Source organism: Merops nubicus, unplaced genomic scaffold (genome assembly GCF_000691845.1).
Source record: "Merops nubicus isolate BGI_N331 unplaced genomic scaffold, ASM69184v1 scaffold46184, whole genome shotgun sequence".
Lineage (NCBI taxonomy): Eukaryota > Metazoa > Chordata > Aves > Coraciiformes > Meropidae > Merops > Merops nubicus.
In genome coordinates this window covers 1218-26364 of record NW_008607129.1, presented here as the reverse complement: position 1 = coordinate 26364, position 25147 = coordinate 1218, and the positions used below count along the sequence as shown (strand labels likewise).

The 25147-nt window shown below is 36.4% G+C and overlaps 1 protein-coding gene across 1 annotated transcript; it reads right to left on the bottom strand.

Annotated features, from left to right (window-relative positions):
- Positions 1 to 23745, bottom strand: LOC103772502 (A-kinase anchor protein 7 isoform gamma-like; the record flags this gene model as incomplete). Its single annotated transcript, XM_008939837.1, has 6 exons — positions 1 to 69; positions 3336 to 3448; positions 14375 to 14535; positions 19762 to 19898; positions 22433 to 22578; positions 23617 to 23745. Coding segments are annotated over 6 exons (755 nt in total), but the record flags the coding sequence as incomplete, so codon positions are not given.
- Between the last annotated feature and the right edge of the window lie 1402 nt (positions 23746 to 25147).

Genomic DNA, 25147 nt, shown 5'->3' with positions numbered 1-25147 from the left:
TCAAACTTCCTGTAACGGCTTACAGTACAGCTCATAGAAGACATCAGCAGCTATTCTGTCTCTCTTCAGCTACATTTAATTTCAAGAAGCAAAAAATATTAATGTCACATAAACAGACATAAAATTTACATGATAAAAAGGTAGTAACAGTAATCTCATCTGGTATGTCTATCTGAAAATAGCAAAAAGATAAATGTGAGTGCACATCAAAAAGATTTTAATTTGGAGACACTGCTTTGGGCTTGATTCATTGTGGAATTTTCTCCTTTATGATGAAGGAACGATCATTATTATTACAAAATAACTACCTTATGCTTTGTCTATATGAAACGAGGATAGTGACAAAAGTTTAACACAATTTACATTAAGAAACACAGGAATAAATGACTGAATCATGCAGTTACTGCTCTTTCCAGTGCAATCATAATAATGCTGCCTGCAAAATAATACCTGGCATCTCGACGATGTTACAAGTGAAGCTGAACAGTGAATCAGGCCTTGTACAACACCTGCAACTGTTGTAAATGCAAACAGATTCTTTTCACTAATATTTGTTTTACTAGTTATACATACAGCATTCTAAAGATATACTTTAGAGAGGAATACCATATCTTAAATGCTCAAATTATAATTTCATCATTTTTTCTTGTCAACCACTGTCTAGGCTAAGGATATACTCCTTACTAATTAAGCAGATGACATCAGAGGAATTTAGCTGTCAGTCATCTTCTGCTTACGAAATCCATTTCACAGTATTTGCAGTTCTGGCAGCATTAGGTATAAAAGGATCTCCAAGTGTCATACAGCATTTATCAAGCATACCTCACAGCATGCCCTGCAATAAGCAGCAGTCTGGACAAAGAAAAAACAGAGAGGCTGTGACTGACCTGTGGCTACACGGCAAGCTAGCGAAGGAAGCAGGAACAGAAATTGTTACCTTCAAGTGTACAACTCCAACTGCTGCTTCATGGTGTTTCTTTAAGTTCTCTGTGTAGAAGATAATGATCCTAACCCAAGATTCTTATTATTCAAACAATTGTGCAAGTACCTAAACATGCAAAGATATTATATCCCTTTATCCCCTTCCACAAGGCCATCTAGAAGGCACACTCTACCTCCTTATTTTGGGGAAGCTTTCAGTGACACATTGGATCTCAGAATTGTCCAACTGAGCATAAAGAATGAGTTCCTCCTGCTTCTGAATAAGTAAATTTTAACTTGAGAAGCTGAGAGGGTACAGTAACACAGACAGCTCTTTTCTAACTCATTTTATGTCACATTTTTATCCTTTCTTAATGTCTGTTTCCAAGTTCTTTGCTTTTACTACTTTTAGGCTGTGCCTTCAGAGTAGAAAGCTGATTTCTTAAGACCTTTCTTAATTTTGAATTCTCTAACTCTTTGCTTTTTAAGTTATTAGCAACAATATGGTATAGTTAAAATGTTTTCAGAATATGTGCATTTCAAAAATGCCTGTAGATATATTAAGGTTTGAAAAACAGAGGGTTTTCATTTCCCCAAAAGATAACTTTGGTGGGATTTAGTGGCATTATGAGGATTCTGGCTTAACAGAGTATTGCTTCAAATAAGGAAACTCATATTTGGAAAAAAAAAAAAATAGTTATAAAGCTGTAGCTGGGAACTCTACTGAACTACTTTAGCTCTATTTGCTCATTTTTATGCTTTCTCACGTAGCCTTTATCCACCCCCCCCCCTTCTTGTTGTTCATACTATTGTATGATATGAAAATGCAGACATTATATTAAGAAGTACTACAAAACAGTTATTCCTTTTATGTTTCATGGTTATTTATTGTTTCCAGTAAATGCATGGAACTATCTCACTAAATGCATGGGCACAGTGAATGATAGTCAAGACTGATGCTTAGGCCTGACAGTGGATTGACAGAAAATTTCAGATTTGTAATAGGTAGTATCTCTCTATAGAGTGTATCTTTGGATTACCGTATGCATTATCCAGGACTAAGGAAGATCATCTGGAATGACACTGACCTGATTCTGTCAGCAGCAGTGAATATCAGAACACAGAAAGTATGCATCCTGGCTAATAGTTCATGCTAGGTAGATAAATGTAAACAAAATAAATCCACCAGACAAAAAACAACCAAAAAACAGAATGGCAAAACCCCCACCCTGACTGTCTCAGATGTTTTAACCAAAGAGTTAAATTATTGAGCAGCTGATGTTCTAGAGGAGTAGTGGATTTTTAAAGTAAGTGTTTTAAAAAACAACTGTTAATACAAGCAAAAGCTTACGTCAGCTCACAGGTTTAATACCTATAATATACTGCCTGCAACCTGTGGACAAGCCCTTATTTCTGTTTCATAGCAAGTATGTGTTCCCTTGAGGTTTCCTGATGCATCTCAAATCTCACTGCCTTCTTCCAGCTGATTTCACAACATACTTAATTAAAATGTGTACCTTCAGCATTTTTTAGAGTTATTTATAATGAAACTTAAAAGTATTTTTCTTTAATGCTTACTATTAAGATAAAAAATCAACTTAGACATTTATATTGTATACTTTAATTCTTATTTAAAAATACATTTGTTTCTGAAAATCGTTTTCCTGGTGAATGTTGATGGATCAGTTAAAATATTCTATACAATGTCAGAAAAAAAAATTACGTAGATATACCTTATGTAACACAATATTACTGTTACATTAGTATGTATTAGTAGTTACATACGTTTTATTAGTGAAATAAAAATCCAGATACACTAGTATTGCTTCTATGTATTTACCATCACAGTTATGACCTACCTTAATGTATTAGTGGATTCTGTCAAAAGAAGATAATAAATAGGCAAGAAATAACTGTAAGAAAGAATATAGATGACGTATCTTATCACTACTCTGAAATTCACCACAGCATATTCAATAGAGGGAACTGACAGTCTATTGTGCATAATTCAAATATAAATTCCACTGTTTATTTGCTTATTTTCTCCTCTACAGTAACAAAACAAAACTACCCAGGCAAACTGCATGCATATAAGCTACACTCCAATAAATCTGTAATTTTGAACAAGCACTTTCATCCTTTGGTCTTGCCTACTTTCACAAAAGAAAACAGACCATGATATTACTGCACTGAGGATATCAAGTGTGGTAACTCAGAAGTACAGTAGAGGACCACTATTTATATGGTAAATGTACCAATTATTTTTTTTCATTAAAAAATCAGTATTTTAAACTCTTACCTCTTCAGCCGCTTACAAAGTAGAAAATACGATGCTATAGCATAAGCAACTGCTTTGCTTGTCTCCAAATGAAACTTTCTGGACTGCTGCTGAGCTATATGAAATGTGAGCTCACCTGCTTACGCAGCTGTGTTGATTTTGACAACTTCATGAAGGTCAGATGTGGTTTAAAAGCTCTTTCTTCTCCTGCCAAGATGCCCTTCTCTTGAAATATTTTCCTCATAGTCTCTGAGGGGGAAGAAGAATGTAGAGGTACAAGAATATTACATGATAGAATGCTTAAAAATGTGCTTTCAACTGTAATATGAGTCACAGCTGTTCCACATGGAAGAAGCAAGATGATGAGTACTAAAAGGCAGAAGGATTTCTAGTTAAATTAAAAGGTACATATTTCCTGTGAAAATATTTATATTTGTAGTTAACATGGGTCACAAATTTGGCTTTAATAAAGTAATGGCGAGTAGACAGCTGTCAATGCTGTTTGCTTTTGCCATCAAAATAGGAATTTGACATTAGAACCGTTCAGGAGTTACTCTCACTGGAAGTTTGGAAACTTGAGGAAAACTTTGAGTATGTAACAGAATTGCCTCTCTTCAAAACCACTGATCTGTGTTGAGTTGTTATTGTCTGTATTCGAGTAATCTCCTACGCAGACCAAAGGAAGTCTGAAATCAAAAGCTCTGAGCTCTGGCCCTGGATTTACATGGCTGGATTAGAGAACATATCAGGTGTGTTGATCACTTTTGTTTGCTTTAAGCTTCACTGTTGCCTTCCAAGCTTATTTCCTATTTTTAGAGTACACTTTGATTAGGCCAAAGCAGTTCTACTTGATAGTTGAACTGTACGGAAAGAGGCAGTGCTTTATTCTCCCACCTGGAAGAACATGCATTACACTGGGAAGCAAACAGCACAGCTGGATGAAAAGATAACAAAAAGGAAGGCCCAAGGAAGAGCAATATAGGCATAGAGCTAGCTAGCCTAAGTCTGCCAGTTCACACTGCTGTAACATGGCATTCCAGAGTCCTTACTCTTACTGTCTTTTGTTCTCTATAGTAACTACTTAGGTGAGCTACTTCAAAATCACATTTAAGATGAGATTTTACAAGTTTATGCATAATTTTGCAACAGAAAAGCTCTAGAAGAAGCTCAGAGATTCACTTGGAGCCTGGACATCAAAATTCACTTCTCTTTCTCTGTTGCGTATGATTTATAACCATTGGCCCCACAGCCTATGCAGAAGTTGGGATTTTGAAAGAAGCCAAGGAAACCAAGACTCAAATGCCACCTCTTAAACAGGCCCACTTGAAAGTTCTTTCAACCCTTCTCTCCACTTAGAAGATGCTGATGCATTTTACAAAAAAGAATTAACCCAACCTTTTATTCTAACTTACAGGATGCTGAAAGGATGACGAGATGAAAATTTGTGAAACATTTACACAATGGTAATGTGGGTCATATTACTACAGCAGATGATGAAAATAACCCACTGCAATAGTTGACGTGGGAAGGGATGGGTTGTCAGGTCCAACCTCCCTGCTTAAGCAGCGCCACCTAGAGCTGGTTGCCCAGGATTATGTCTGGATGGGTTTTGCATGTCTCCAAGGATGAAGGCTCTACAATCTTCCTGGGAAACCTGTGCCAATGTTCAGTCGCTCTCACAGTAAAAAATGTGTTTCCTAATGTTCAGAGGGACTGGAACTACAGCTATAGTAGCTATACTATTAATTAGCTACATAGGCCTGCAATGTATCTATAGTTATATATCTGCACACAAGTACAGCTTATCTATTTGTTTTATTTTAAATTGTTCCTGTGGGAAATGTTTCTAAATTTACCCTGAATCCTCACTAAGCTATTGTGCAGCTGTGCACACAAGCACTGCTGAAAACGAATTAACACATCAAAGCAGAAGACTGTAAATAAATGTTTGCTGCTTCTTCACAAAGAGATATAGAAATTCAGATTAAGTAATTTAGTTATGGTGTACACGGTAAACTAATAAAATGTTTCATTTATTTAAAAACAAAGTTACCTGAAACAAAGCCATTTTCTAGTTCCTCGGTTTGGTTCTCTGAACTGCATCATTTGAGGACTCCTTGACTTTGATGTTTCAGCAAAGGATTAGTCATTAAAAACAGGTTTAAGCTACCCTGTGATATTCTGACTCATTCTTGTGGACAGTAGTCTTCCCCCCCCCCCAAAAGCTCAAATTCCTTTTGCCATTACACCTTACACCAAGAAGTGTCTTATGACCCGCTCTGCAGCTGAGATCTCTGCTGATGGAGATTTGCATCTCTAAGGGTAACCCCCTAACTCCAGTAAGAGCTTAGAGCCAGACCAGTGGCTTGCCAATGTGCATCTGATCACAGGATTTTAAACCCAGTGTTTTCAACAGGGTCGACTGCTCCTATGGCAGGCTATACGTGTGCGGCAGTGGGACAGATGGACATATACACTTCATGCTGCTGAAGAGCAGCCATGTGGCCTGCGTGTCTTCATTTTGTGCTCAATAGCTTTGTTCAATGTCTGCTTCTATTTATCTTGCTAAAATTAATTTTTTTTTCATAATTGGCAGTTCTAATCAAGAAAAAACCTAATGAAAAACTGGGTCAGAGGAAAACAAGCGTAACTTCAGAGAGAGACTACCGTTTTGAATTTAGTAGATTTATGTATGTGTCGTGTGTCCACACATGCTCTGATAGTGATCAGACTCCTCATACAGCTTTGTCATGGCATAGGCTTGTTAAACATCACAGGCTCAAGAGATTGGCCACACTTGCTGATACTACAGATAGACCCAGTTTTGCAGCATGGCACGCTTAGTGAAAATGTGACGTTTTACTGGTTAAGATGACTTACAATTGGCACAATGTTTCCTTCCTGAGATATAACAAAAATAGAAACAAATCTGAGTAGGGAAAAAAAAAAAAAAAGGAAAATGTTTCCCTGAGAACGCAGGAAGGCTAAAAGCTAACATAATGCTGTTAATATCCATGCAGTTCTTTGAAGACCTGGCCACAAGAAGGGCTTTTAAAGAAACAGGGAAGCTATGGACACTATGGGCAAGAGAAAGTTCTGGGCTTATGCGACAGCATGAAAGTGGATTTGAAGACTGACCAAATGCACAAAGGTTGAAGTTTATGATGGGGTTTGCCTGAACTGAAAGAAATTAGAGGCCAGTGACAAGAATCGTATACAGACAATGCCCATGGGTCTTAACAAATGAGGATCGCCATCTTTCCCCCAGGCATCAACATTACTAGCTAGACTGAAAAAACAAACAAAATCTGTGTTCTCCCTTATTAGTCTAGGCTGACCAACGTTTGCAACTTCAAAGTATACCCCAGAAAAGTTAAGACTATTTTTACAATCTCAGTGACTTCCTGGAACAATTTTTTTTGACAGCTTTTGACCATCTTTCATGCAATTTGAAGTACTCTGCAATACCATTTTGCACCTTATTTTTATAATGTCAAAATTACTGAATGTCATCTGCCTCTTTTACAGTGGATGTGCCTGAATCCATTAGACAACCCCATAATTAGACTTGAAATGTGATACATGAAACTTCTTCAGAACCACAATGTACTGGAAAGACTCAAAAATGCAACAGCTAGATCAATAAGGAATGCCATACAAAAATTGCACATGGAGCTATATTCCATAGCCATTTGTTTTATCTTCTTTTCCAAGATTTCATTAAATATGGCATACTGGTATGTATGTACATTTTCTTCCATGCTATTAATTTGTCTGTCTGTAAACCATGTTCCCTCAAGTAAAAGGTTTAGAATTTAGAAACAGCATTCTGTCTCTTTACTGAAAATCTTTTTGACTTCACACTTGTACTTTAAAAAAAGCTAACTACAGATCAACTTACAATTATAACTATAGTGTTAAGCCACATTAACATCTTTAAGTTCTTTGGTTTTTTTTAAAAAGTATTTTGCTGGCTATCAGTTAGAAGTTTGGGCTTTACAAAGAAGCTCTTCTGGTCATCCCTCCTTTCCTAATAGTACTGAGAATAATGCACTTGCAAAGCCTTACAAGACCTAATTTCTGAGCCAGTGAATAACTGGAAGCCATCTATTTCAGATGCTAATATTTATCATAGTCTCAACTATATGTCACCAGAGGTGAGCACCACGAATTAAAAATAACATTTTAGATATTGTAATGCTTGGAATATATAATCAAAGGCTGCATCATTCCCTCTTGTGCTGGATGTAAGAAAAAGAAAGGCCTTGCTTCCCATTCCTCCATATGAGAAGATGCTATTTTTCCTCCCATCAGCACTAGCATTTCTCTGCAAACAGTCAGCTTTACACTGTGCCAAAAGGTAACCCAGAATCAAGCCAATTTCCCAATGGTTCTTCCACTGCTACTTGTTTATTTATAACTTAGGCTTTTCTCTAGTGAGTTGTCCCTGTACCATACCACAGTCACATATTGTTGAGCTACCTGGTTACTTCAAACACCTGTCAGCAGCACACACAGGCTGTTCTGTTTCTCTCCATCACCATACATATACACCAAAGAAAGACCTGCTCATTCATGATGTGGGACCCAAGGAGCAGCTGGACCAAGCAGTCCCCACTTGGCACACAGATGCCAATACGTAAGGTAAGCCTTACAAGACAAACAATAATGTCAAGGTTCAAAATGCTAGTCTGAAATAGAAACTTAGGTAGGAATTCTTGATGAAACTTGGTTCTTTTTCTGGCTTTAATGCATTCCAATACTTCATAAAAGTTTGTCATAATCACAAAAAGAAATGGATGAGAGTACCTTCTTTTAAATCAGAAAATCCATATCTTATTGCTTCATTATGATAAGTTATTTATCAGAGTTATTGTTATTCAGTGTTTGGCAGCACAACATGAAAAAGAATGTAAATGAAAATCTAAAAACATTTGCTGTCCTTGCTTTCAAAGAACCATACTTCACATTTTTAGCATTAAGGAAGTAATGAGATTACCAATGGCTATTTCAGAGCAATGAAGGCAATGAACATAGCAATCAGCACATTCAGTTTCATTAAATACTCCAGTCCTGCTCAGTGGCCTTCAACCAGGTCATCCTGTGTGTTCTGTACAGAGGGACGCTAACAAAAACATCTCGTAACAATCAAGGTGAAATTAAATGGCAGATTCAGAGCCAGGCATACACGTTAGTTTGATTTATATCTTTCATATACACAACTGCAGTGAGAATAAAAACCGTACTAAATATCACAGTGGAAAAATAAAAGACTATGACAAAATGAAGATGTTTCAGTCTCCCGAATAATGGAATAAATTCTTTGCAACAGTATAAAACTTTGCTTCCAGTCCTTCCTGAGTACACAACAACAAATGAAAGATTCCCTGGTCTGTTTTACTTTCTCCTTGCCTTCCAAAGAGATCCTCTACTTATTCCTGCTACTTTGACTTCCTTTCTGTTAAACCCTTATTCTTGCCCTTGTACATGCCCCCTCCGTACCTTGCTGAAAAAGATGTTACACAGCCAAAAGACATTTTTCTTAGGAAATTGAAAAGATTCCAACTCCTTCACACAGTTGATCAAAATGTTAAGACCTTGCATGAAGAGTAGTAGAGTCAAAGGGTAAAAGAAGAACTGCAACACAGTGCTCCAAAGCCAGGCCCCTGTCCCAGCCTACTGATCTTGCCTCCTCACTTTAGCCTTTTTGACTTGTCACGTGACACACAAAAAAGGTGACCTAAGAAATTTGGCAGTAGCACAGCATTTACTATTCCCATGCAACTAATAAAGTGTTGAGCTCCAGAGAAAACTGTATTTAATAACTATTGCCTGTTGGAAGAACAAACTCATAAAACTAACTGGTGTTATACTAGGCTGTAGTAGTGACTTTATTTTCACTAAAACGTTTGCCCCCGATGCCAGCATTTCTGTAGTCAAAGGGCCTAAAATGAAGAGAACTGTCATGTAGTGCAAAGCTGAATTAGGAAAGTTTGCATACAGAAAACCTTGTAACAGCTAAAGGCATGAACAACATTCAGGTCTACTGCAGGCAGTCCTTCATGTTAGCAAGCACTAACAGCAAGTAGGTCTCTTGGCTAATGTCATGAAATCAACAAAAGAATCATTTGGTTTGGTTTTTTTACTGGCTACATTCATCACGCAGTACAACATATATATATCTGCTGGCATAGATCATTATGTTCTCGAGACAGCAGAATGTTGTCCCTTTCCATTTTAAAGCTGCTGCTCTGCTTGCTGTGGATGAGCTCAGTTTCTACACAGCTCAGTAAAGTTCTGCTACACACATTAGTAGGAACTGTAACTAATGGCACACGGGCTACAAGAAAATCTAACATGTCACAGCAGCACACTTTCAATGCAGTTGTTACAGATTTGGACTAGCAGCTTTTTGTTCACTTTGTACAAATCAGTTTCAATGGAAAATGACAAGTTTTGAGGTCTCAATTTTTCCATCACTTCGAAATGACTGAAGAATAAACTGACAAGAGGCAAAACTCATGTATCTTAGCTTCAGCCATCTGGAACTAAAGTGAACTAAATTAACCAAATTAAAGTATTTCCCTAGGCTTTCAGAAATCAGGGCAATACTCACCCTCCCATAGATTCTAAATGTGTGCTTACATAATCTTTACAGAAGCTTATAAACCACCATCCTTGCCAAAAGAGAAAATAAGATGGGCAGTATGACTTTCCATTTCTCTCTGTCTAGTATGGACTGTTAGGAAAATAATTTTAGTGAGATTAGTCTAGATGTCATTTATATAAAACTAAAGTTAAAGGAAATTACAAGTTAGGTGCATTACATGTCTGTCTAGTGCAGTCCTAGTTGTATTAAAATAGTTAATCCAACAAACCAACATTTCTCAAAAACAATGGAATAAAAGCAAATGAAATAGTTATCTGCAAAAAGAGTAACTTTTTTGTCCATGGAATACAAGCTCCCCCCCATGGTCAGACCATAACGTGCACACGTAAACCCAAAAATCTGCAAATCCTACAGGTTCAAAAACAGGACACACTCACTTTTATCTGCTTCAAACAGCATTTACAATATGATCCTAAAAATGAAAATTGAAGCCAAATAATCCATTACATTTTCCAAATTCACTTAGCAATTCAAATATTCCATAGTATAACAAAGGACAAGAAATGAGTTTTTTAAAAGTCACTTTAAGTGTATATGTCACTTTTAGCTCAGGCTTTCTAAAAAGACTTGGACAAAGAGTGATTAAAATACTCCTCAAAGTTCTGTCAAAACAGTTTAGCACTATTTCTGGTAGATAACTATATGATGCCAAGGTCTTTTAATGGATTGTTGGGAAATAACTATCAAATCACAACAAACAGAGGCTCTGCTTTTCCTCAAATTTTGTCTCTGTCCAACTTAGATTTATACTGGTCTTAGCAGACATGCACTCACCATTATAAAGCTGTACCACATTCAGATGCTATTGGTATCAAACAAATTTTCACAAAATTTATGGAACTAAACAGGCTCTTACAAGAAGTTAGTTTAACTTCAGGTATTTTCTATTGCTTATGTTATAAATATTTCTCCTTTAATATTCATGTAGAACAGAAAATAACACAAGAAGTCAAAATTCACCTTAGAGCATAGCATAAACCAAAGATCAAAAAGCAGCAAAACAGTAATTCTGTAATAAACTAAACTTAGCTCTTGCAAAAAATCAGACCAGCCACAGAAGTGACCTCTCTTTACTGTTCCATAGACAACAACAGAATGATGAACATCCTGTGGGCAAAACTGTACTTTTTTTTTTTTTTTTTTTCCCTTTCTGCCAACTTCAGTATTAAAATAGCAGTTTTCTAGGGACACAAGTTATATTGCAGGCAAGCTGCACTAGAAGCCAGGATAAACTTGTGACTATTAATTTCTGTCAAACATATACAACCTCACAGCAGCGTATATGAAGTGCTGAGAGCAATCATCACGCAGATCCTGACAACAGCAGCCCAAGAGAAAAAGGGTTTCCAATATTTTCTCTTGCAGCTGTCTCTCTAACGTTGTGTATTCAGGACACTATCCACAGAGCAGGAATACTAGGCATAATTTGGACATAGAGCCCTTTTTGAATTAACATATGAAATGTCTACAGAAAATAAAATTCATCAACACTATTCTGCTAATACATTAGGAGGTAAGATTGCAATTAACTCTGTAAGTGTACTCTAAATTTAAAGGAATTATACATGCAATACTCTTGGGGAGGGGAGAGAATGCTAATGGCTCTCTTGTTTACCTCATCAGTTCTGAAGAGTTCACGTGTATTCTTTTGTTTAATATTATTTCATATTGCAAATTGCACTGCCCTGAAGGACATCTGTGTACTAAGGAATTATCTATTTTTATCAGGTTATTTATATTAAATTCTTTGCAATTTAATCTATTGAAGACATATGTAGAAACTACTTAGTATATTAATTTTCTTCCTACTTTACACTAAATTAATACGGAACTAAGCTAACATTTGAAACACACTTGTGTAACCTGCTACATAATTACAGACCTAAAATCTTTTTTTTCCTCCCACGAGCATCAATACAAAAACTTAATTTGCTTTCCTGAGTTACAGGTTACCTGTTATGAAAAAGTATTACCACTTCCAAGAAGGCACAAAAAGATACTCTGAAATCAGCAGCAATTCAGGAGTTGTGGTTATGACAGTCACTAAGAAATGTGAAGATAGCATATGCAGAAGTCATACTCATTAAATGTTTTCAGTCATTTCACCCTTTTCTTCTGGTAACATTCCGTTCCCTACCCTGTTTCAGAACAAAATCCAGATGAAACAAACATCACTGTGTAAGTCTTTTAACAAGCCCAAAGCCAAGAAATGATCCACTGGCTTGACAAAAGTAAGCACTAAAATAAGGCATTTTTAGTGAACAGCAGTGTTAAGTAAAAAAAACAACATACAGCTGTAGTTTTAATATAAACAAAGAAAGGTCAGCAACCGTAGTTAAGGTTTACAAAGAAAAACATTAGGTTTGCTTGTTTGCTAAATCTGTCTGTATTATAAGTTTGTCTGCTAGGAAGGAATGTCAAGCTGAAAAACAATGGTCAAAATTTGATCTCATCTTTACTTATCTAATCATGACCAAAATCTGTTTTACTAGTCTAAGAGGTGTAGAAAATTACCCATAACAAACTTCTTGATTTCCTTTAGTTAAAAAATATTTAGCTGTCCAAGTCTAGCAACTTCAATTATTTTTGAGCTCTTAATGATAAACTTCTCAAAATCATGTTACTGTCACTAAAGAGAAATCACTAATCTCCATTCATAAAACGCATTGAAAGGGATATGTTTCTGAATTTTCTTTTCAGTTTATGAATTATCTTACTGTTTATAAAACAGCATACATACAATATTCTGTCACCTTTAAAAGAAATCTCAAGACAAACTCAAAGACCAGAACAAGGAAGCGTATCATCCAAAGGACTGAAGAAATACTTGGTAGAATCCATCTTTGAAATAATTACGGGATTATTTGACAACAGAAGCCTCTCTGGAATTCTTAAGAACTGTTCAATTTCTACCATACTGAATATTAGAAATACTTCTCAATTGATCGCTGTTTGAAATAATAAAGTGTTGCCCAATGACAGCATAAGCCATTCGCTAAGCTGAAAAGCTCAGTCTTCTCTTCAGCCCTTCACTAAAATGCAAGTTAAAAAATACTAAACGTTTTCTAAAGGCACTTCAGAAATTAAACTAATGAACTGCTAGAGAAAGCACTGTACTAGTAAAGACTTATTCAAGTTTTTTGTCTGTAGTGGACTGCAAAGAGGTAGCGTGACAGCCGCAGTCACTGCTACTCTGTAGAATGTGCTATATGGGTTACTGCACCATTAAAAACTGGTGTGACCTCACATTCCTCAGAGCACAAAAGATAATTCATCAATACTGAAAAACTCTTTTAAAGATTCTTTCCAAGGAATAGTTGAAATTGCCGGGATAGTTTTAAAGGACACCAGTAAATTATAGACTGTACTGTTCTCTAGAAATTTTTATTTAATAGCTGTAAACAACATAGTTTGAGTATAGACTCATAGAGAGATAAAAAACTCCACTCTACCTTGTTTTCGTCTACGTACTGACTGCTCTCTCTCAGCTGATATTTGTACTCCTTTTAACTTACATATATTCCTACTGACTTGAACTTTGGATGCATTTTTGACTGGCAAAGTCAGGGGCTTTAGCTCTATTTAAGACAGAACTGAGAGTTTTGCTCTTGCAGTGAGCATGTGAGTGCAACTGCATAGTAGCACGTGCTTGTCACATCCTTCAGTAACTTCCTAATTGCTAAAGGAAGGCAGTTCACATTGACCAAGCCACAGACTTGTTCCACATCTGCTCAAAAAACAACAACAACAACAAAATCAGGCTAGAGCAGCATGGAATCCAACCCCATTACTCAGGCAGATGAGTCATGTCCTTCGTCTGAATTCCCCTTATCTTCCAGAGGTGCAGAGAAAGTCTAGATTTTACTCTTTCCATATATGGAAGTGTATGTATAAAGAACATATATATCTCTATACAAATACACGTGTGTATATATGCACTGATACACGTGGGAGTGGTAAGTTACAGCTAATCCACTGAGATTTAAGAACAATGTGTAGAATACAAAGGAAACACAGAACTTCAAAGACTCCCCAGACTATGGGAGTGGAAAGAATGTCACTGTCTCTCAGTGCTCCACTCAGCATGAACACAAAGGAGAGAGAATTACGTGACTTTGTAAATCAGGTAAAATGCATCAAAGATACAGCTCTTAAATTCATAAAGTAAGTATCAATGTAAAAATTGAAAGGGGAATAAGAATCACCTGAGGAACAACAGACAGTACTTGGACTTGAAACAAGATAGAAATGGAATAGTGATATCCATCTATGAGCCTGCACTACATTTTTTACATGTACTAATTAAAAAGATATCAGAGAAAGATGCTAACTGTAACGCATTTATAACCTTCTGAACCAAGCTGGGAAATTCGTTATGTAGCCTTTGCAGCTGTTAAAGGTAAATTAACGTTGATTAAATCAGCACCAACTTATCTTTGTGCTCCATTCTCATGTAGGTTGTCAAATTATCTTTACAACACTTAAAACAGATAGACAAGTTGTACCTGCTATTTCCTTGAGGATAGCAGTATGATCATCTTCTGCCAACTTCACAAATCCAACTTCATTTTTGAAGTGATCAATTCCTCGAAAAGACAAACCCACAGTTTTTCCCTTCAGGAGATCTTCTACAAAATCCTTGCTGTCTGAAAGAGCACCAACTGCTCTGTCAAGAGGAAACAAAATATCTACATGAAAGTCCATTATATTAGTATTGTTTATGTCACTATTTATCATTACTAATAAAACTTTGTGAGATTTTTGGATGTATCAATTTATTATCTACTCCGGTAATTTTACACGACTTCCTATCAATGCAGTCTGTATTATTACCATATTATAAAAGCAAACTGGTTCATGCACCCTGCTTTAAAACCACAGAAATAAGGCAGACCTAGCAGCAAGTGTAATTCCTCAAAAGAGTTTATCTTAGTCCTCAGGGTGACTCTTCAAGATATTAAGATGATAGTGTCTCTACTACTCTGTGCATCCCATTTAAATAAGATGTTTACTTTTTTACTGTTTGGTTTTCTATTCTGAAATTAATTTTTTTCATCTCCTGACAGCTCAACTGAACACTCTAAGATTCTGCATAATTCAGAGTCACTACAGGGGTTGCTTAATATTATAAACAGAGATTAATAACATTATACAGAATGATAAAATTATATGGAAATTACTATTAAGCTCATTAAGATCTGATATTAAAAGAAGTACTATATAAATCGATGCTTACTTTAAGAGAAAAGTAGCATGCACACATCATTTCTACGTGTAACTTACGAAACCTGGTAACCTTTAATAACCGTCTTCATTAGCCACATTATGTGTATAAACAGCTACATGAAATGTTTTGGCCTGCACTTGGAGTGATTCAAGTGCTAAAAAGCCACCCAACGTAAACACTCTTAGTACATTCTAAAAGATCTCTCCCATGCTCACAGTTTTGAATTCTAGTGAACAAACCGCTATGTATGGTTGTCACTAAACCGCTGCTGACTTCACAAGCGCTAGATGGCAGCAGCAGGCTAAAAACGCTCCACAGTTATCTCGCTTTGTCTGTCCTAGTTGGATGAAAGCCATCACCGTTTCTAAAGTAGGCTGAATTACAATCTTTAAGCCTGTACAATTACAAACAACTCTACACGCGTTGTCATTGTGTTTAACAAGATGGATTCTTGATTATAAGTATGCATATAATTGAAACCTATGCCAGGCTAAGACTTTAAGGTTGATTATGTGACAAAATGTCCTTGATTGATATAGTCCTGCTATGTTGTTTTGTTTTGTTTTGTTTTTTAATAGGGCTTTAATCTACAGCCAGAAGTACTCTAGCTCCTAGATAACTGCTTTAAACAACAATGCCATTAGTTGTTCCTTGGCAAAGATATTTTTCTTTAAGTATAGTCTCTGCCACTTACCTACGCTTTATCACCATTAGACAAACCCGTTCCTCTGTCTTCCATATGTGCTAGACATCAAGACCTTTCAAAGCCATCATCTGATTATACCTGTCAGGTTACTTCACAGGTAACTACATATACATTTATTTACCCACATGAACCTGAAAATTGTTCAAAACCAAGTACAGATATTTCAAATACATTGTGACAAACATTGCAGTTGGCTTTCAAGTAGAGAATCATGCATGTACCTGAAACCCATCTCTGGATTTTTTGCACCTGAGAACTGGTACACAGAGAGCCATGGAAAGCTCAGTTCCTCAGCTGAACAAAGACTTGTAGTGCCACACTGTGGGGTGTGCTGCAGAACTCGCTGACCAGCTCAGCTCTACCTGACGAGGTCTATGAACAGGCCATTCAAACACTGCACTCTGTTTTCAGTTTAGCACTGTGTCACTGAAGATTCAGTTTTACCTTTTATATATAATCTTGTAAACACTAAAATGTTTATTAAAATACTTGTCATCTCACTTAAGCATCTTCATATATAGATTAGATTAAAAGAAACTACATCAATTTTATATGCTATAATATTTACATTGCAGCAATACAGAAAAAAAACTCAGGCACTTCTACAATTCAAATTTGTATTCACTTAGAATATGCTGCTTAACTATCTTTTTTTTTCATTTGCTTTCTCCACCTTGGAGCAAAATGCTTGTAAACTTTTTTGTTGTCCTCATGGGTTAGTTACAGTTTGGCATCATAAATGCTATTTGGCATGATACAAGCAGACAGCCCTGTTGTGTTTTTTGCTATTGACTTCAGTGGAAATGTTTGTCCTTGTGCATATAAAATTGATGTAGTTTCTTTATAGAAATGTCTTCATTGTTAATTTTGATTACTTGTTAGAAGAAAGCTACCTTGTACAAAAAGCCAAACTGAATCCCTTCAGCTCTCATAATGAAAAGGTTACATTTACAGTGTCTTTGAACAGGTAACAGTCAAGAAGAACTTGACACTAGTCTGGTAACGAAGGCATTTACTGCAAGGGCTGGCATCTTGGTTTCTAGTACCTGATCTCCTGACTACACATATAGTTGGAATAGACTAGAACTCCTCTGCTTGAAGGGAGTGCTGCCATGACTCTTGCTTGCTTGCTTTATGGTTTCTAAAATCTCACATTCTTTATTTCCTGTAGTCCTACAAAAAGAGCAATAAAGTGCATTCATGAAGGGTAGATCACAGCCCATCAGTCTGGAAACTCACATGGGAAGTGCAGGCCTGGATTCCCTTAGAAAGAACAGCCTGGAATACAGATCTTCCATTTTCAGGGTGCAAGCTGTATGTGCTAAAATATCATACAAAGGGCTTTGTGCTGAAGTGAATGTTACGTTTGAGCACATTCTTATCACGCGTTTGGACTTCAAATAGTGCTCAACACATTTCATTTTGGTATAGACAGAGGCACTATTGTGCAAACACAGAGGAAAAACTGTAGGTATCTAAGTAACTTAATGGATCCAAACCTAAGGATCTGAGAACTCTCAGATGCCCAGTTGACTAGTTTCACTTTGTCTGAGGGATTACTCTCACCCTACATTACACACAGCGTCTCCTGCCAGCCTGGATCATGTTTTCTTTCCATTAACCTGGTACCAAAAATGGGTGAAGCAAAGAAAAGAAAATTCAAATTTTGCCCTTCAATTTCTCCCAAAAGATCAAACAGAAAACATCAGTTATAAAAAAAAGAAAAAAAGTAAGCATTCCATATAATAGAAGATGCAATCTGGAATACCTGAGGATAGCTGAGCCAGATACCTGTATGAGGCATCTAGCCAGGGAAGGGGTGAATCACTGGGGAAGCTGCTGCTGACTAGAGGACAGCTCCTGGGTGCCTGGCCTGTGGAGCTCTGCTGGGAGAGGCAGAGAACAACTCTGTAAGTATGCACTTGGGTGGCAGTTGGACAGTGATAGCTGAGAAGGAGCTCAAGGAGTAGCACAGGATACTGAACTTGAGAATATGTTTTGATATAGAGTCTGGACTCTAAAAAATATTAATGAGGAGGCATACTTTCACTTGAGATATCCTCTCACATTTCTTTTTTAAAAGTTCACATTTCAAACTCTTTTAAAATAAAACTCCTGCACACAGTTGGTGGTTGTCCTCACCAATGTTCAGGTGCTATCACAGTTTGCTCATCAACAACTGCAGAAGGAAGCTGATGTGCCTATTACAGGAGACAAAGAGCACATGGAGAGGAGAGAGAGTCCAGCAGATCTAGTATCCTTTGCTTTCCTTTCCATTCTCTGTTCCTGGCTATCTGTTTCTCTCCCGTTAGACCAGACTGTTGGAGGTGAAGATGCTGACAGACTCGCATCCTCACAGGAGAGGTAAAAGCACAGAGGCCTCAAGGGTATTGTATTCAAGGAAACAAGTGTGGAAAACAAGGAGGGCAATTGAATCAGGTATGCTGATACCTCATTACTTTTAGGTGCATTAAATGTTTTTAGCCAAAGTACTTTTTCTTATTAGAAGCATCCCCTTGACTACCAGATGGTTTCTATGTTCTATCTGGATTCTCACTTTCTTACAATCAATCTGCACTTTAACAGCCAAACCTTCTAGAGGAAAAATATTATTCAACACACACTTATTAGACACATTTTGTAACTGTGCTACCACATCCAAAGCAATGTTTCATTGCACTTACTCATTATTTGATCTAAATCGTTCAATACATGGACCACATGCCTGCTAACACTGCAGAGAAAAGCAGGAAGAAATACACATATATGTGACAGAGAACTCATCTGGGGAAGATAAAACTGTGAGGCTTTTCTTTCACGGAATTGTAAGGATCTGAAGAATTTTGATCCATTAACAATTCACTACAAAACTGACACAAGCAATGGAGGACTTCCAGACGTTCATATGAAGCCAATATAATGTAAAATGCTTTAGCATCATTCCATATAATACTCTGTTACAGTTACCAGCGGGTTTGCAATCTCAACTCTGCAATTATAACGTGCAAATATGGAGACATTACATATGCAGGCCATTGGGCACCACACCTAAATAGAAACTGTCAAGAAAGTCTGTGTAAAGCAAGACTATAAAATACAATGCATGTCTTCAAGACAAAATTGAACCTAGACACACAAATACTGAACATTCATAAATTACAGCTGTATAGACAGAAGTCTAAAATCTTCATATTAACCACTGAATGTGTACATTCAAGGAGTACTTGTCAGATAGCAGTGCAGCATGTAATAAACAGTAAAAGCACTAAAGAAATGCATTTTTGTAAAGCCAGTATTTGCATCTAACACTTAGATATCTGACATGATTGCATAATACACATGACTTTCCACAATTTTTCCACCCTTTATATGATAAAAAAAATCAGCTATATCACTGAAGCAATATAAAAATTATACTTTTGATAAAGCCTAATAGCCACATCTCTTTTACTGTACTTATTTTTTTAGTAAAATAAATGCATTTAGGGACATTAAAAAAAAAAAACAACTATAACTGCATAAAGCATTAGCTTGGAGCTAAGGTTTATTCCATTAAAGTCTTTCAGTCACAATTACTAATTTGGCTTGTACCAAATGCTAAGCTATGAAATTGTGAAAATTCCCCTCTTAATCTGTTCAGTGTCCTGTATATCAAAACATTAGTTTAAAATAAATACTTAAGCAAATGAGACTTACGCATGCAAGCTCAGCAAGTAGTAAGAAAAATGCAAAGGAAAAAACCCACACTTTGTTCAGAGCTCCTGACATACCATAAGTTATGAAAATGGCTAATATTAAGATTAGCATTTTGAGAACAACATGAATCAAATGTTCACTAACTCTAGTAATTTAGGCTTGTGTATTGCAAAATATAAAAAATCAGTTATCCGTTCTAGTATATTTATTGACTACTCCAGCAAAAATACTTATATATACATAATTTAACACCAAATACGTACATGCTAATTTCTTCTTTATTGGATAAGTGCATCACTAGCATGGTGACATGCAAAGAGCCAGAGTGAATCATTGCTTTGGAAAGCCTTTGATCCTTTTGTATTATTGCATTTTGGACAGCCTGAATACCGCCAGTAATCTGGGAAGACAGACAGACAGAGAAACAACAGTTAGCCATGACAATTACTGTATCCCATCATGCAAGTGAACAAGGAAGCACACGAACTGAAATCAAACGTTTATGTAAAAATCATTCTAGTAGAAGGAAGTTTTATCCTCTGACAAAGCCATGCTAACTGACCCGAGTAAACCCAAAGTGGGTATGAATGGAGTGATTAATATATCACTGGACACTCCCCATCACATCTTAATAGGAGTTTGCTTCTATAAGTATGATAAATTCCTGGAGCAGATTAAGAACATCCAGTTTTACTCTGCTAGTAATTCAAATAAGAGGCTGCTCACTTTGCTAAACTTGGATATTGATATGTGCAGACAAGTGTCTGGAAAATGAAAGAGAGCTCTGCAGGATCAGGTGTATATAAAACAAAAATATTTAGTAATTAATTTGTAGAGGTATTAGTTTTAAAATTCTGATTATACTGTCCAATAGATAGATACAATGACAATAGACAGATTTCCTAACTTATAGAAACGGCTCAAGGCAGATCACACTCAACAATCCCTCCCTCAGGTTATTGTTTAAAGTGCTTCAAAATAAGGCCTCAAACACTGATGTCAGGATCCACTCTCCCATATATCTATACCTCCCATATATTCCGTAATATTTGTTATTCTGAAGAGTAATAAAATAATTTAGTTTTGCTTACTGCAAGGATATTACTAAGTGAATATAAAGACTGTACGCTTTAAAGAGTTAACAGATTAATTATGACTTCAGTCACGACTAGAGGACCCTGAAAGGCTAACCTGCCAAGTGACAACACATCAGATGAAACATACCTTTAAAAGAGAAATTACCAGACAATAATACAATGACAATCATACATTTAAATATTTTTGCACAAATAATAATGCAAAGTTCAACATAAATTCTAAATTAATGGAACACTGTATTTTACTTCTGAAGAGTCAAAATACAATGAAAATGAAAACAAGGAAACTTTAATTTCCAAGAGGCACATTAATTAAATGTTCCAGAAATATCCCTCATTATAAAATGGTTTTCTGCATAAAGCTCAAAATGCTACATAAAATACAAAGAAAAAGTACTAATCCCTTTAATAAGTACCCTTCACTGGAATAAAATCAGATCCTCAAAAAAAAAGAAAGGTCTCTCATTACTAAAAGAAATACTACCAGTAATTACCAGATTCCTTCTGGCTATCAAGAAACCAGGTGTCTTAAGTCTAAATTTTGGCTAACACTGCCTATACAAATTCCAACGTGCATTTTTTTTTACTTTCAGAACAACTCTACATCTAAGGCAAGCATAAACAAAACTTTCTAGCAAAGTCCTGGAATTTCCAAATGCTCTGAGATTTAATGTAGGTGTTCCTTTACTTCTGTAAATGATGTAAGACTACATGACATATAAAAAAGAACACATTGTTAAGACTTCTCCACTCAACCAGCCATTCGACATAATGAACAATTGTGAGCAGGAATTCTCAATTTCAGATTAGATAACCTATTCTTGCAGTTGTTAAATCATGGAACAGACAGGAAGTATTTCAGAATAAGATGGCACAAAAGACCTCCCACAACATTCGCGTCAGGCTACCCTGGACCTTATAAAACCTGCCTCTACCATCTCCTCCTCACACAGTATGTTCTGCAGAATCAAAGACTGCACTGTAATTTTCAGTCCTACTTTTGTTTATTTCCTTTTGGATTCTCTTAATCTTGACTTTCTCAGAGAACAGATAGAACAGATGTAGGATGATATTTCCTGGTATTGAAAAAAAAAAAAAACCAAAAAAAAAAAAAAACACCAAAAAAAACCCCCAAACTTGAATTTTGAAAAGGTGGTAAACTGTTGGGTTTAACTTTTCTAAACATAATGCACCTACTTTCCTTGTTTGCAGGCACAAAAGGTACCAAAGCTGTACTAGAGACATCCTGCAGCACATAAGCATTCACTGTCTGAATGAGACAGCATCTGCTAACTACAAGAAAATACATCATCTTAAATACATTTGACAACATCTTACTAAAACAGTAATTTGGTTGAATTTTAAATAAGTTGATCAATTTTATTAGAAAATGTTAAACTACAAACTGCGTAGTTAAAACAGCAACAGGTCCAAAATTGAATTCCTATCTATAAGGAGAGCTAAAAACATTGCTAAGGATTTTTGTATTAAATAGGAATGTCTCTCTTCCTTACTCTAAGTGAACGACAAAATTAGCAATACTGGAAACTACAGAGGAGAAATTTAAGCCACCTTCAGTGAAAATAATGTGAAATCCATAAGACTGGTGAACTGAATAAAAAAGATAAATGTTTTTCCTCTAGTCTTTTCCAGATAAGCAATTTTATTCACTAAAATGTTACATTAAATACAGCTACTCTTTGAATAGGCTGCTAATGTTCCTTTATTAATATCTGAAAAAATTATTTTGCTCAAGATCAAACATTGTTGTCCTTCTAAACACATAGAGCTGTTGAAGCAGTCTGGTTATACCAAATTAATATAAGAAGAACATCACCTCAGGATTAGTAATTGGAAGAGAAATGAAATAATTTGGCTGATACTCTTTTTTCTTCTTCTTCTTTCTCTCACTGCCTTCTTCAGTTTCTCTTCCAGTAGTCCTCTTTCTTTTCTTTTTTATATTTATTTCAGAGGCTGCATGCACTGAAGAAAAAAAAATAAAAAAATTTCAGCACACAGACAAATCAAAACGAAGATACACTTCCTATCATGCCAACAGGAGCTGGACTTCAGTTAACTGACTGGAGTATGTCTTCCCAGTCACCTGTTCTGCCCATGCTCTGAACCGCCTGATGGGGATCCTACTCCAGCCTGAGCTAATGTGGTCAGACAAGTGGAGTACCACACCTGAGCTAACAGCCTACACCTCTGACCAGGGCTTTTAAGCTGCTAGCATAGGCACACAGCTCCCAAACTACCGTGTTTCAATTAGGCAGCTCACCCTGCAAATTGTCTGCACTTGAACAAGGATGGGACTTTAGAGCAAACAGGCGAACGTGAAGTTTCAAAAGTTCCAAGTATGTTGCATTTTCAAATCAAAAACACATAGGATTGTAACACATGTAATACCTAGGATAAAAAATAAAAGGTTGTATAAAAGGACTGGACAACCTATAGTTCAAGGACCAAACCCAGCCCAGAAGAAAATGTAATCCAAGCCAGACTACTCTTTACCTCCTCCTTTGCCAAAGACACTTTCCAACATAGCAAAAGAAAAGTGTTTTCAATATGTCTTCAATCCTTCCTTTCCACCATAAATTATTTTTCTCCCAGCTTATTTTGTCAAGCCTTTCCCAAGCTTCTCCCACCACATGGCCTGATATATACCCATAAGCTGGGTATGTATCATAAACTTCTAACCCCATGCTGGGACTATATATATTGGAAGACAGCCCATAAAAACCACCACTTGAGATGCCAACATACAGTAACATGAACTGACATACGAGATGTCTTTATGCTGTGACTCATTGCTGCAATGGATTACAAAACAGTAAACTTTTAATATGCTCAAGTATTTGCAAGACTGAATACCAATGAGAGAGGCTCTGGACTGGACCCTGTTCCCAGGGAGACTCTGTTCCATGGGCACAGCCCACCTGGACATGGCCACAGGCAGGACCAAGAACCGAGTGTGTGATGTGTCCATGCTTCCACACTACTTCTGTTTAACATACTTACTAGCAAATTCTTCTTCAATATCTGTGTCAACAAATGGCATTTCTGCCATCAGAAATTCTGCTGAATCAGTGGGATGTGGCTCTTTCCTCTGTTGCAGCCTTTTCTCTTGCTGTACATCTTCCAGCCCTTCTGTAATATAAATCACACTTGGTCTTAGTTTTTTATACAAACAGCAAAGAGACGTTATACACAAGCAATATATCAAGTATACACTTCTATAATTATCAGCAAATGAATATGGACATATAACCTCCTGCTCTTCTTCCTTGTCAACATATCAGCAAAAATATTTCAAAAGCACAACAAGGGAGTTCAGCCTTCTGTATTTAATATCTTATGGTCTTGTTTGGTTCTAAGTAAATGCAACTACGTGTGAAAAAGAGGGATACTTAGAGCATGAAAAAACAGAGCCTTCAGACATCATGTAAAGACCACTTTAGATAACAGTAAAGGCCTACGAAATTCAATGCAGACAAACATTGGCAAATGAATGCCAACATAAACATGCCGAAAAAGAGGCACAAAGTAGCAAGAAGGGAATCCTATCATTCCACATATAACAGAGTTCTCAGCTGACTATATCATTAAGGAATTAGAAGATTATTCTATTCATGCATGTCCCACGCAGTATTAGCATGTTATAGAGAGAAATGATCTTAACTTCTCATTCTAAAAACTGACTTTTAGTATTTAAGCTAAAGGAATCAATACAAATAAAAACTCATGTTGCATGTATAAAGATACACATGAAGTACTGTCTCAGAGTAATACCACAATGATAGAATAATCTCCGCTAACAAGTTTTTTTAAAAGTTTTTTTTCCCCAAGAGTAATAACTAAGCATGAGTCATTTCCTTATGGCTGCCTCATGTTTCTGCACCAGTAAACTCTAATATTGGCAATTTAAGTTATACCTTAAAAAATGAAAAAGTAAAATCTTCTCTAGCGGAAAAAAAAGTGTGCACACAACCAGGCAGCCAGAAAGAGTCTTTTGGGATAACTCTGCAATGGGATTACAGTAGGGAAGAAGCCTTATGGCAGAACTGCAGTTTATCCCAGGACAGCTCATTGCTACAGACAACACACTTTCAAAGATCCTCTTGTGGACCGTGCAGATAGCCCAACTCTGGCCCAAGTGGAAAATCTGGCAGCAAAAAGGCAAATTATGTTCTTGTGGCGTGCAAAGCTTCAGTACATGCATAAAAGCAGTACTACAGACCCAATCTGGGTTATAATCACCCTGCGGAATGCTTCTTGCATATATCACTTTATGGTAGGAAAGATAAGTAATAGAACAACATGATTAAATGCCAATTCACTCCAGCCAGTCTAAAGCAGGGAGGCATAAATCACCCTGTGGCTGTGGTCTGACACCTAACTTTAACCAGGAAACCATTAAAAAGAAACAAAGTATTCCGATCCACTGCTTGTTCTCCCTGTAGACACTGAAGAACTATGCACAACAAACAGATGTTAAAGCAGTAATAAAATTATTACTGAACATTTATAGTAAACTTTACACAAAATGGAT